Genomic DNA, 13,089 nt, shown 5'->3' on the forward strand with positions numbered 1-13,089 from the left:
GGACATATATAGAATAGTTGCAAATCACTAAGAAGAAAACAGACAGCCCAATTAAAAATGGGCAAAATACTTTAACATACAAGAAGGTCTTTAAGTGACCAATGAGCAAAACTTCATTAAAATTCAGGGAGACACAAATTTAAATTATGGTAGGAAATCACTATACCCTCCACCAGAATGCCTAAAACTAAAGGGACTGACAAATACCAAATGTTGGCAAAAGTGTGGAGGTACCAGAACTCTCGATTATAACATTGCTGGTAAGAAGCCAGCAATGGCATTTCTGGGTATATATCCAATATAAATGAGTGCTCCTATAAATTCAAAGAGATACAAGAATGTTCAGAGTGCCCCAAATTAGAAACAACCCAAATGTCCATCACGGGAGAACAGGTAAATGGTGACAGAAGTTGTGCAATCATTAAATGAACAATTCCATGCACTGACATGGTTGAATCTCAGAGACATATTGATTGAGAGGCAAACACAAACCAGAACAACTGTATAATTTCATTTTTCTGAAGTTCAAGAACCAGCACACTGAATATGCGATTATAGAGGTCAGAACAGCAATAACCTTTGAGAAAGCAGGAGTACGGTCAGAGACAGGTAGGAGATCCTTGTAGGTGACAGAAATTTTTATATCTTGTTTTTTTTGTCTTTTTAGGGCCACACCTTTGGCACATGGAGGTTCTTAGGCTAGGGGTCTAATCAGAGCCACAGCACACAACCATAGCAACACTGGATCCTTTACCCACTGAGTGAGGCCAGGGATTGAACCCACATCCTCATGGATAATAGTTGGGTATGTTAACCACTGAGCTACAACGGGAATCCCATCTCTCTTTTTTTTCAATATATCTTGATCTGAGTGTTGGTTACACAGATAGGTCCATATGTAAAAATTCATTGAGCTGAATGCATGATCTGTGTCCTTTTCAGTATGTTCTGAATTTCAATAGAAAGTTTAAAAATACATGTTGCTATTAAAATTTTTTTGAAGTCTATATACACACCATGAGGAACCCACATCCCAGCCTCTGGGAAACCCTAAGCTCGTCCATCCTCATCAGTAGACACAGCACTCAGCCAGCAGTGAGTTCTCTAGACTAAGTGTCACTTTGTCACCTGGAATTATATGTCCTTGAGAATTTTGTCTACCCCTACCACCTGCATTAGCCCCATTTAAACTCTGTGTACATCACAGCCACATTCATTCATTACATATTCTCTCTGGCTACTTTCATGTTACAACAGCAGAGGTGAGTAGTGGGGACAGACAGTTGTATGGCCCACAAAGCCTAAAAACGTTACTATCTGGCCCCACCCAAAAGAGTTGGCTGACCCATGTCACATAATTATGTATACCCAAGCAATACATGATTTACTTTGGAATGATTTTAAGCTTTATAAGATAGGGCATCACACTGACACACACACATTCTCATGACCTGGTCATTGTATGGAGCTGGCGTTCATGTGCTCTCATGGCCATACAACATCTCAATGTGTGAACTTCCCACAGTTTAGCCGTTCTCCCGTCCAAGGGCCATTCAGTCCTCTCCAGATGTGCTGGTTCTCCCTGGTCCCTTTATGGTTATAAGCAATGCTGTTGTGGGCATGCCTACACATCTGTAGGACCATCTCTAGGAGTGGAATGGCTCCCTCTTAGATGAGGTGATTTCACCATCACAAGATGAGACAGTGTTTTCCAAATGGGTTGACCAATGTACGCCCTACCAGCAACGTGTAAGAGTTCCTAACGCTCCATATCTTCACCAACACCCGGTATCATCAGACTTCTTGATTTCTGCCACATAGTAAAATGGTATCTCATCGTGGTCTTTATTTGCATTTCCCAAAACTACCACTAATCCTGGATTTCTCAAGCATTTGCATCAATAAATGCCCCTCCTCCCTGATGGTGCCTTGGGTTGGGTTTCCAAGGCCGGCAAGTTAGGGGGTCCCTGAACCAGTAATAGGAACTGCAGTGTACCTTAAAGTCAAACTGTATGTCCATGTATTTTCCAAATCTGCTGGAGTTGTCATTCCGGAGTGTTTTGGCATTTCCAAAAGCCTTGAAATACAAAAGGAGGGCAGACGGAACCAAATGGTCATTCACTGTCATTTAAACTCAGCGTGTTCATCAAATTTCTGACCCCAAATGACGTGCTCACTGGAAGAGGGAGGGAGGAGCCAGGAATGAAAGCTATAAATCACTCTTTATAGAGGATTTGACGCTAAGTATTGGGGCTGGACCCAGAGAAAAGAAAGGAAAAATATATTCTCCCTAGAATCCAGTCTAGGAAGGGGTTAGAAGTGGCCTAAGAAGAGATCTACAGGACCCTAGACCCTGGCTAGTCTAGAAGGCACAGCTGACAGGCCCCAGCACCAGACCCCTTCTTCTATCAAAAAGGTAAAATTTTCAGTTCAAAAGTCTACTGGAAAAAATTCCTTCAGTAAACATCTCTTACACAAACGGCAACAAAAAGATAGGAGACAATGGCTTGTTTGAAATCATCCCGCAAGTCAGTGAACTGCAACAATAGAAATAAAAACCATCCAAACGATGTTAATTAAATATGGAAAATATTAAGACTAGAGCATTCATTTAGTGCTAATTTTTCTGTGTGCTTTTGTGCATTCATCTTGTTTAATCCTCAAAGCCTACAATGTAGGTACTAGGAGTAGACCCAGTCTACATATGGGGAAACTGGCTCTGGGATATGAGTGACTTGCAGAAGGTTGCTGGTAGGTGGCTGCCTGGGGACTAGTCTCCATGCCAGCTGGACTTCAAGGTCACGCCCTTCACCACAATACTACCCATGTAACCCACCATCCTCTTCTTAACTCCTACACCTGCCCATTTTGACTGACCTGCCAGGATTCTTCCTACTTAGTGGCCTCCCTGGAATGCCCCTCTTCAGAGCCTCCGAGTTTGCTTACCTCTAGCACTGGATTGGAGAGCAGGAGTCTGTCACGGGCTATCTGAAGGGACTCGGTCATTGGGCAGGTCACCGCAAAATACTGGAGGATCTTCTTGAAGGCCTCTGTTTTCCCTGCCCCACTCTCTCCGGAAATGAGGATGAAGTGGTTATTTAGCTCAGAGCACATCATGCGGTAAGCGTTGTCGGCTATGGCGTAGCTGGGGAAGGAGTCAGACAGAAAGAGAAGGAGTGGGAAGGGGCCATAATGCTACTTCCCGTGGCTCTGATGCCCACCAGAGCAGAAGGACAAAGTACCCTGCCTCCCTGAAGCCACATCTAGACTGTGGTACAAGGCACAGAACTCAGACAGATAGCAACTCTCCCCCTCGACCCACTGACTGATCGCACACGGAATGTACAAGATATCAGAACTCTAATAGTAGAAGAGTTAAAGTGAAGGATGTGAGCAGGACTAAAAATATTTTTTAAGTAGAGTTGCCATATGATCCAACAATCCCACTTGTGGGCACATATCTGGACAAAACTATAACACAAAAAGACTCATGCACCCTTATGTTTGTTGCAGCACTACTCACAATAGCCAAGACATGGAAGCAACCTAAATGTCCATTGAATAGATGAATGGATAAAGAAGATGGGGCACATACATACAATGGAATACTACTCAGCCATAAAAACAATGAAATAATACCATTTGCAGCATCATGGATGGACTAGAGATGACCATACGAAGTGAAGTAAGTCAGACCAAGACAAATACCATATGATATCACTTATACATGGAATCTAAGCAACAACACAAATGAACTTATCTATGAAACACAGACTTACAGACAAAGAGAACAGACTTGTGGTTGCCAAGGAGAAGGAGGGTGCTGGGGGAGGGACGGATTGGAGTTTGGGATTAGCAGATGCAAACTATTATATATAGAATTATAAACAACAAGATCCTAGTGTATGACACAGGGAACCATAGTCAATATCCTATGATAGGAGTTCCTGTTGTGGCTCAGTGGGTAATGAACTCGACTAGAATCCATGAGGATGCAAGTTTGATCCCTGGCCTCTATCAGTGGGTTAAGGATCCGATTTTGCCATGAGCTGTGGTGGAGGTCACAGACGCGACTCGGATCCCATGTTGCTGTGGCTGTGGCCGGCAGCTGCAGCTCTGATTCAACTCCTAGCCTGGGAACTTCCATATGCCATGGGGGCAGCCCTAAAAAGCAACAACGGCAACAACAAAAAATCTGTGATAAACTATAATGGAAAAATTATTAAAAAGAATATATATATATATATGACTGAATCACTTTGCTGCACAGCAGAAATTAACACATGATTAATCAATTATACTTCAATAAAATAAATTTATTTTTCAGAATTTACCAATTTTTAAAAATCTATCGACATTTCTTAAGCTAACTACTAAATTACATACCAAGGAGAAGCTCTATTAACTATAGGTGGAAATAACATCTTCTCTAAATATTAAATAATTCAAAAGATATAAGATCTCATTTTCTTTCCTTCAAAACTTAAAGTACTAAGAGTGTAGACATAGAAAACCAAACAAAAAGACTTAAACACTCCTGTGATAGCTTTAGGACAAGAGCTAAAACTATTATAAGGGCTTTATCTACAAGATCAGAAACCAAAGCATGAAGGTCTCCCAAGGGTGTAATCTTAGTCTGTGGTCAAGTCTGAAATCTGGTATTTCAGAAATTACTGGTGGTAGTGATGCAGAGAGGTTGATAAATGCCCTGGGAGTGAAACAGATGAGTCATCAAGAAAAATAAAGGGAGAAACTACATATTAGCCCAGAAGTCAATCAGGGAGGAGAACTAGGAAATCCAGCAAAGCCCCAGTCACATACGGACTGGGCAGGAATTTCCTTTTCTTAGGGATCTGCAGCCCTGGTAAGTCCCTGCCAGTGGGCATTCTCCTCAGCTGCCATGATATTCATACACCAGTAGATGGCACTATAGCAATCCATTTCCCAGAGAAGATACCTCTTCTACGGCTTAGATTTCTCAGCAGTTATACAAAGATTCTACTTTTCATCATATTTAAACTGAGATTTGATCATGATGATTTTCTGATGTTTTTCACTGTGTTTAAAGAAGAAGGAAGCAGTTTAAGTGAGGTACAGAACCTAATGAGTATACATCAAGGATGTGGATAGATAGGGAGATAGATGGGTGGGTGAGTGGGTGGGTGGATGGGTGTGTGGCTGGGTGGTTGGCTGGACGGGTGTGTAGGAGGATGGGTGTGTAGGTGGATGGACAGATGGGTGGGCAGAAGGATGGATGGATGGGTGGGTAGGTGGGTGGATAGATAGGTGGGTGGGTGGGTAGGTGGGAGGATGGTAGGTGGATGCGTGGGGTGAAGGCAGAGAGGGAGAGGAAAAATAGAGGTAGAAAGGGAAAAATACTCCTATTGCTGGCCCAATAGGTGCTACTTACACATGTGGTGGCAGTTCAAAGAAATTGACCCCTTGATAAAGTTCCATCTGGCTCACAGTGTAGATTCCGAGCTCCTGGTATGGGTTCACAGACACAAGGAGGGTTCCAATATATGTCTAAAGGAATGACCAAAGCACTAGTGAGGAATTCCAGGGTTCCAATGGCTACAGCAAAATATCATCATATGCTACGATCCTCACGTGTTTCTTTTGGCACTGGGGATAGGTAACACAGTCAATAAAACTGATTGTGAGTCTCTGCTGTCATGGAACCTACAGGGTATGGGTGGGCAGACAACCAACCAAGGGATCAAGACTGTTTCAATTAGTGTGTTAAGAAAGATACAAACAGGGTAATAATAAGGAAGGCCACCTTAGCTAGTGGGCTTCACGAGGCTCCCTTAAGGAAGTGACATCTGAGCTGAAACTTGAAGGAGGAGGAGCCAGTGATGAAAAAAGTTGGCATGAAGGGCATTTGAGGCTGAGGGGACAAGTGTGGCAGGCTGGCTCTGCATGGAGGTCAGCGTGGGAGGGGAGAGTGGGAAATGGTAGCAAGGATGCTGGGAAGGGAGGGAGCAGGGTATCGGCAATCAGGGATTCATTCCAAATGCGATGGTTGTTGGAGACACCACTCCCTCTACAGAAGTGAAACACCTGCCCTGAACTGTTATGGAAAACAGATGATTTTGGGAAGAACACCATGATCTGACTGATTCATGTTTCACAAAGTCTGATGACTGAGTGAAAGCAGGGCAGGTATACACATCTGCCCTCTAAAATTGGACAAACGCTCCCACTACCAGCATTTCTTTCTCTTGATCTCAATGTTGGGGAGTTCCTGTCATGGCTCAGTGGGTTAAGAACCCAACTAGGATCCATAAGGATGCTTTGATCCCTGGCCTTGCTCAGTGGGTTGGAGATCCGGCATTGCCGTGAGCTGTGGCGACATCGTGGACACGGCTTGGATCATGCATTGCTATGGCTGTGGTGTAGGCTGGCAGCTATAGCTCCAATTTGACCCCTAGCCTGGGAACTTCCATATGCCAGTAGTGCAGCCTTAAAAAGCAAATAAAATAAAATAAAACAATAGATCTCAATTTTGGATTCTATTAATATTCAAGTATGTGAAGTACTTATATTTGTAATATAACCACTAATGAAAGCTTCTGGGAATACAATAAACATTCTAAGCTCTTCTATGTAAAAATAAATATTTAGGCTCCTTTAAAAATACATCTGGTAGTCACAGATATAGGGAACAAACTAGTGGCTACCTGTGAGGAGGGAGGGGTAGTACAGAGTCGGGGTGGGAGGCACAAACTACTGGGTATAAGACAGGCTCAAAGATGTACTGTACCATGGGGAACAGACCCAATATTTTGTAGTAGTAAATGGAAAGTAACTTTTAAAAATTATATTAAAAATTTACAAATTAAAAAATACATCTGGTGTTTTCAGATTCTGAGTTTGTTGTTGCTTTTTTTTTTTTTTTTTTTTTTTTTTTTTTTTTTTTTTGTCTTTTTGCCATTTCTTGGGCCGCTCCTGCGGCATATGGAGATTCCCAGGCTAGGGGTCCAATTGGAGCTGTGGCCACCGGCTTTCGCCAGAGCCACAGCAACTCAGGATCTGAGCCAAGTCTGCGACCTACACCACAGCTCACGGCAACGCCGGATCGTTAACCCACTGAGCAAGGCCAGGGATCGAACCCAAAACCTCATGTTTCCTAGTTGGATGGTTAACCGCTGTGCCACAATGGGAACTCCGCTTTTCACTTTAGAGTTTCAAATGCTGGAGGTACTCAAGCCTACATTAAATTATGCTAAAATCATCCCAACTATTGTTTCTAATCTCTCAAAGTCAAAGAGGGAACCGGAAGGCAGATGAGTATTTTGACTAAAATTCTGTATTGCTTCCATTGGTAGAAAGCTTCCAGAATGGAATAATTTCTGAAATTTATCTGTTCAAACTGGAAACATTTAATTTATTCATGATGATCCTACCATCCCACTTATACTTCCTCGAACCATACTCGCTCTCCTTTGCTTATCCATAAGTCAGTTTATACATGAAATCCATTAAAAATAGATAAATTTAGGAGTCCCTGCTGTGGTTCAGCAGGCTAAGAACCCAACATAGTATCCATGAGGAGGTGGGTTTGATCCCTGGCTTTGCTCAATGGCCTAAGGATCCAGTGTTGCCGCAAACTGTGGTGTAGGTCACAGATGTGGCTTGGATCTGGCATTGCTGTGGCTGTGGTATAGGCCTGCATCTGCAGCTCCAATTCAACCTCAATCCTGGGAACTTCCAGATGCCACAGGTGTGGCTGTAAAAAGAAAAAATACATATATAGATTTTTAAATTATTAAAAATAATCTAATTAAAAATCCCTATTTTGAGAAATACTTTGCTTATTTCTTGAGGTAACCCTGGTTTCCACATGTAAACTAAATCACAGGCACCATTACAAACAAAATAGCTATGAATCAAATCTTTTAATTTTTAAATATTTGTAGGGAGTTCCCTGGTGGTCTAGTGGGTTAAGGATCTGGTGTTGTCACTGCCATGGCCCAAGTTCGAGTCCATGTCAGGGAATTTCCACATGCCATGAGTGCGGCCAAAAAAATAAATCAACAAATTGTGAACTGCTTCTGATCATCACATTTACTCTTAGCAAAAGCTAATAAAATTAAATACATTTAATAGCACCCCCCCACACACAGAAACACTACAGAGTGCACCCTTAGAGGAATTTACCTGAAAATTGACCAATCAAACCAAGGTGGAGTGATAAACAGATAACTTAATAAAACTGACCATTAGAAGTAATGAAGCCAACTTGAGCAGAGTTCTGGTAAAGTATTGCAGTCTTGATCCTTGAAGAGTTCTGAGATGTAGCAGACATTTCTTATTTTTGCCTGCCTGGCATCAAGTCCCCCTTTTCCAACAGATTCCCCTGAAGAACCTTTTCCAGCAACTAGTCTATACATGTGGTCAGTAGACCACTGGCCTCACCTCTCACTTTTAGAAGTGGGTCTGTGAATAACCTGGCCAATCTTTTTTTTTTTTTTTTTTTCCTTTTTTTTTTTTTTTTTGTCTTCTTGTCTCTTTAGGGCCGCACCTGCAGCATGTGGAGGGTCCCAGGTTAGGGGTCTAATCGGAGTTGTAGCCGCCAGTCTATGCTAGAGCCACAGCAATGCGGGATCCAAGCCGCGTCTGCGACCTACACCATAGCTCAGGGCAATGCCGGATCCTTAACCCACAGCTCAGGGCAATGCCGGATCCATAACCCACTGAGCCAAGTCAGGGATCTGAATGCACAATCTCATGGTTCCTAGTCAGATTTGTTTCCACTGCGCCACGATGGGAACTCCAACCTGGCCAATCATAACATTCCTCATTTCTACCTATAGGGATTGGATCAGAGATAGGCATGTGACCCAAGATGAACCAATCAGAGCCAACCAACGTCCACCTCCTGGATGTCTTGCCCCCTTCTCAGTAGCAGCTCTAGGAGGGAAATGTATCAATCTGGTTTTGCTGGCCTTTATCTTGCCACTGCATGGAGAGGCTGACCCAGAAGGAAAATGATGCAAAAGAAAGCAGAGGGATGGGACAGAGTCCTCAAGACATCTTCCTAGACCCTAGAAACGGATTTACTGTTTCTGGACCTCAAAGTTATACAGGTCGATAGGTTCCCTCTTGGGGCTTAGGCAGATTTAAGTTGCGTCTCTTGTCACTGGCAGCCATTAAGGCTTTAATACAAAGGACCAAAGTGCACCTGACAGTGGTCCCTCGACTCCTCCCTTTAATAGTCAAACTAATTGGAGAGATACTATTCACGATCACCAAGACCGAAGACCAGAAGGAAACCACCACACTAGGAAAAACAGCCTAGAAATGGGTTACGTTACATAGATGAGGTTCTCGCTGAAACGCTTTCGAAGATTGTCCAGAAAAGCAGTTTCACTGGTGTAAGCATCCAGCAGCACAAAATCCTGCACTCCGACCTTGTCCCGGGCCGTCAGTGCACCTTCCATGTGCAGACGAATGTGCTTCCGCCTCACTTCTTCTTTCTACAGGAAACAGAACATTTCTCAGAAACTCACTTATTCTGTAATTTTTATTGCATACTTAGTATGAAAATAGCAAGATCTCAAACTCTGGGGATAGTAGAGAGCAGAGATTAAATGATGCTTTCTTCATTAAGCATTTGTGATCAGTTAGGGAAACAAGAAATGATAGTAAAAGCAGTAACAATAGGAATGGCAGCTGTTGCCAGGAAGGAAGCATGTTCTGTGTTAGGCACTACACTAACTGCTTGACATGTATTATCTCTGTTAATCCTCATTCTGACCCTATGAAGTGCTGTTATCATGCCCATTTTACTTATGAGAAAACTGAGGACAGTGAGATTTTAAAACTTGTCCAAGACCTGCCAAAAGACAGAGCTAGGATATGAACCTAGGTAGCCTGGCCCCACAGCCTGCTTTCATGACCATTATGTGCCACTGAATGTAGCCTAAACTTTCTATGTAATTCCCAGTTGAGGGATGAGAAGTTTGGTCGGGAAGAAAATTTCTTGTTACAGAAGAGTATTTCAAGGAAGTTCAACTTGGAGGGTCTCCTCACAAAGGCTGGGCTTCAGACCTCCTTGGAGAAGGTTGGTTGCAGCCCACCGAATGGAGGAAAATCTTGCTGGGTTACTAAGGCCACAGGGGGTTTATGATCACTAGGTAACAACCCTTTCAGGAACAGATAGGCCAAGGCAGCCAGATCCCCACAGGGCAGAGAACCTGGTGCTGCCCTGTTTGAATTGGGAAGACCATGGGAAAGAGCTCTCCAGGGCTCAGGTAAGCTGGGGCTGGAGGCTGGCAGGTGTGCAGAGGGAGTGAGGAGCCGCTGTGGGTAGGAGGCCTGGAGTGTGTGATGTCTGTGTTGGGAGGACTGTGGCAATGTGGTCATGAGGCCCAGACCAGGGCTGCACAGTCGCAAGAGACTCTGTGTTCTGGATGCAGTTTGTGCATCTCCCACCCACATCCCACTGTGCGGCTGATTGCAGCTAAGAGGCAAGAAAAAGCAAGACATAGCAAAAGGAGCTAGAAAGAGAACACTTCTGCTATTGCAATGTCCTTCCAGCACCTTCTAGAGACAAAGATTAAAGTCATGCCCACTTCAAGGGGAAATGCCAAGGAGTCCACTTCATCATCTCAGAGCAGGTACTGAAGGGTGAACTTGGACCTGAGAAACAGTTAATGGACAACTGGCACATATGACTATGAGAAGGTCCTAGAATAGCCAAAACTGTCTTGAAAAAGAAAAAACAAAGCTAAAGGACTCATATTTCTTTAAGGAATCAAGACTGTGTGTCAATTGATTTTTGCCAAATGTACCTGAACAATTTGGTGCAGAAAAGGAAAATCTTTTCAACCAGTGGTATTGAACAATTAGGTATCTATACGGAAAATGCTGCATATATATCATATATATTATATAAAATAGATTATACAATTTATAATATATTTACAGATTGTGTATAAGTATATATAGTTAATATATATTATTTTGAGATGGGCTTTAGACCTAAATATAAAAGCAAAATCTACAAAGCTACTAGGAGAAAACAGAGGGGAATATCTTTGCATTCAAAGAAAGGCAAAAATTTCTTAGGACACCAGAAGATATAACTATAAGAGGAAAAAAAGAAGAAATTAGACTTTATCAAACATAAACCTTCTTCTCAGAAGACACTGTTAAGAAATGAATGCACACACCACGGACTGGCAGAAAATGTTCACGAAGTACATACATGCAAAGAACCTGTATCTAGAATAAAAGACTCCAACAGCTCAGTCATGTAAAAGTCAAACCCAACAGAAACTGGGCAAAAGACTTGAATGGATGCTTTATAAAGGAAGGCAGACAGATGGTCAACAAACACACAGAAAACTGCTCATCTAGAGTTCCCTGGTGGCTCAGCAGGTTAAGGCTCTGGTGTTGTCACTGCTGTGGTGTGGTTGATCCCTGGCCCAAGGACTTACTCATGCCTTGGCCGAAAGAAAGAAAGAAAGAAAGAAAGGAAGGAAGGAAGGAAGAAAGGAAGGAAGGAAGGAAGGAGAAAAAAAGAAAAGAAAAAAAGTGCTCAATATTATTAGTCTTCAGAGGAATGCAAATCAGAACCACAGTGAGATGCCACCAGAAGAGTTAAAAAGAAAAAGACCAACGACATAGAATATTTGTGAGGATATAGAGCAGACAGAACACTCGAACACTGCTGGCAATAGAATTGCTGGGGAAAGGTCTGGCAGTTTCTAATGAAGTTAACCAAGCCTCTACCCTTTGATATAGCAATTCCATCCCTAAGTATTTATATAAGAGCAATGTAGACATATGTCCACAAAAAGACTTGAACATGAAGGTTTACATCAAATTTATTCATGATGGCCCCAAACTGGAAACAATCCAAATTCCTCTTAACTGGAGAATGGACGGGGACCATCTGTACAATAGAATGGGTACAGCATTAAAAGAGAAATGACAGGTATGCACAATGGCACAGATGACTCACAGACATTAGGCTGAGTAAAAGAACTCAGACACAAAAGATTGCATGCTGTATGATTCCATTTATATGAAATTCTAGGACAAGCAAAACTAATCTGCAGTGAAAATCACAACAATTGTTGCCTGGTTAGAGGGGGATTGCCTGGCCACATTTGGAGCCAAGAAACATTATCTAACTTGATAGGGCTGTGAGTTACATGGGTCTATCTATTTGTCAAGATAAATGGTTACAATGTTGTACACTTTGATATATGTAAATTCTGTTTTAAAAAGATCCATAAAAAATAATCAAGTAGGGAGAGGATGGAGAGTGGGTGGAGGTGAAAATGATTAAGAGACTGGTGGAAGGTTCATAACTGTTGAAGCTGTGTGATGGGTCGAGGGGGGACTTCGTATCTTCTTCTGTTTACTTTGCATATATTTGAAAAATTTCCATAATAAAACATTTTAAAAACCAGAACCACCACCAGGTGTCTCTATACCCTAGCTAAATGGAGCTAGAAGGAGCGATGCTGTGTTCTAGTATAAAAACATGCATTTAGATAATACTATTTTAGTGATTACCAACATTCCCATTTTAATTTTTTTTTATAAGGGAGGAAGTATAGCATAGTGATGAAGTCCAAGGATTTTGGAATGTGAGCCTGTCCAGGTTCCAATGCCGTCTCTGTCATTACCCAGTGGAACAGCCTTGGGAAATTCTCTTAATCTCTCTCTAAGCCCCTGTCTCTGTTTCATGTCTATAAAATGGAATCATAATTGGACCTACTTTACAGGATGGTTGGTTGGAACAGAACCATGGACAGCTCTTGGAACAGTGCCAGGCACAGTGTCAGCTCTGTGACTTGCTTCTATCTTCATGAATATTAATAATTAGATTATTAGAAACGAGACTACAATAAAGCAAAAAGAAATCTGCTGGTGAATAGTCAATGAGCCCATATTAAATTGGGAGTTGGCTGGAGTCTGAAGTAATCTCTAGAGCTGCACCCACCAGTGTTACTGTGGTCTGATCTCTGCAGGTAAAGGGTGCAGAGATGAACAAAGCCTCTTTCTTATTCCAGTTCTAGTGATGGGAGGGGTGGCAGACTTACAAGAGTGAGTCCTGCAGTCAGCCTC

The 13,089-nt window shown here is 42.4% G+C and overlaps 1 protein-coding gene across 3 annotated transcripts in view; it reads right to left on the minus strand.

The window, feature by feature from the left end:
- The window catches only part of MYO1H (myosin IH), a 119,744-nt gene that overhangs the window by 45,005 nt on the left and 61,650 nt on the right, over positions 1 to 13,089 (minus strand). For all 3 annotated transcript variants that reach the window (XM_021073724.1, XM_021073723.1, XM_021073725.1), the window contains exons 3-6: positions 9,321 to 9,482; positions 5,411 to 5,526; positions 2,947 to 3,145; positions 1,997 to 2,077 (exon numbers count right to left, since the gene is read on the minus strand). In XM_021073724.1, the coding sequence (XP_020929383.1) occupies positions 1,997 to 2,077; positions 2,947 to 3,145; positions 5,411 to 5,526; positions 9,321 to 9,482 (558 nt within the window). The remainder of the gene's footprint in view (positions 1 to 1,996; positions 2,078 to 2,946; positions 3,146 to 5,410; positions 5,527 to 9,320; positions 9,483 to 13,089) is intronic.

The sequence above is a fragment of the Sus scrofa genome, chromosome 14 (assembly GCF_000003025.6).
Source record: "Sus scrofa isolate TJ Tabasco breed Duroc chromosome 14, Sscrofa11.1, whole genome shotgun sequence".
In the NCBI taxonomy this organism is placed as follows: Eukaryota; Metazoa; Chordata; class Mammalia; order Artiodactyla; family Suidae; genus Sus; species Sus scrofa.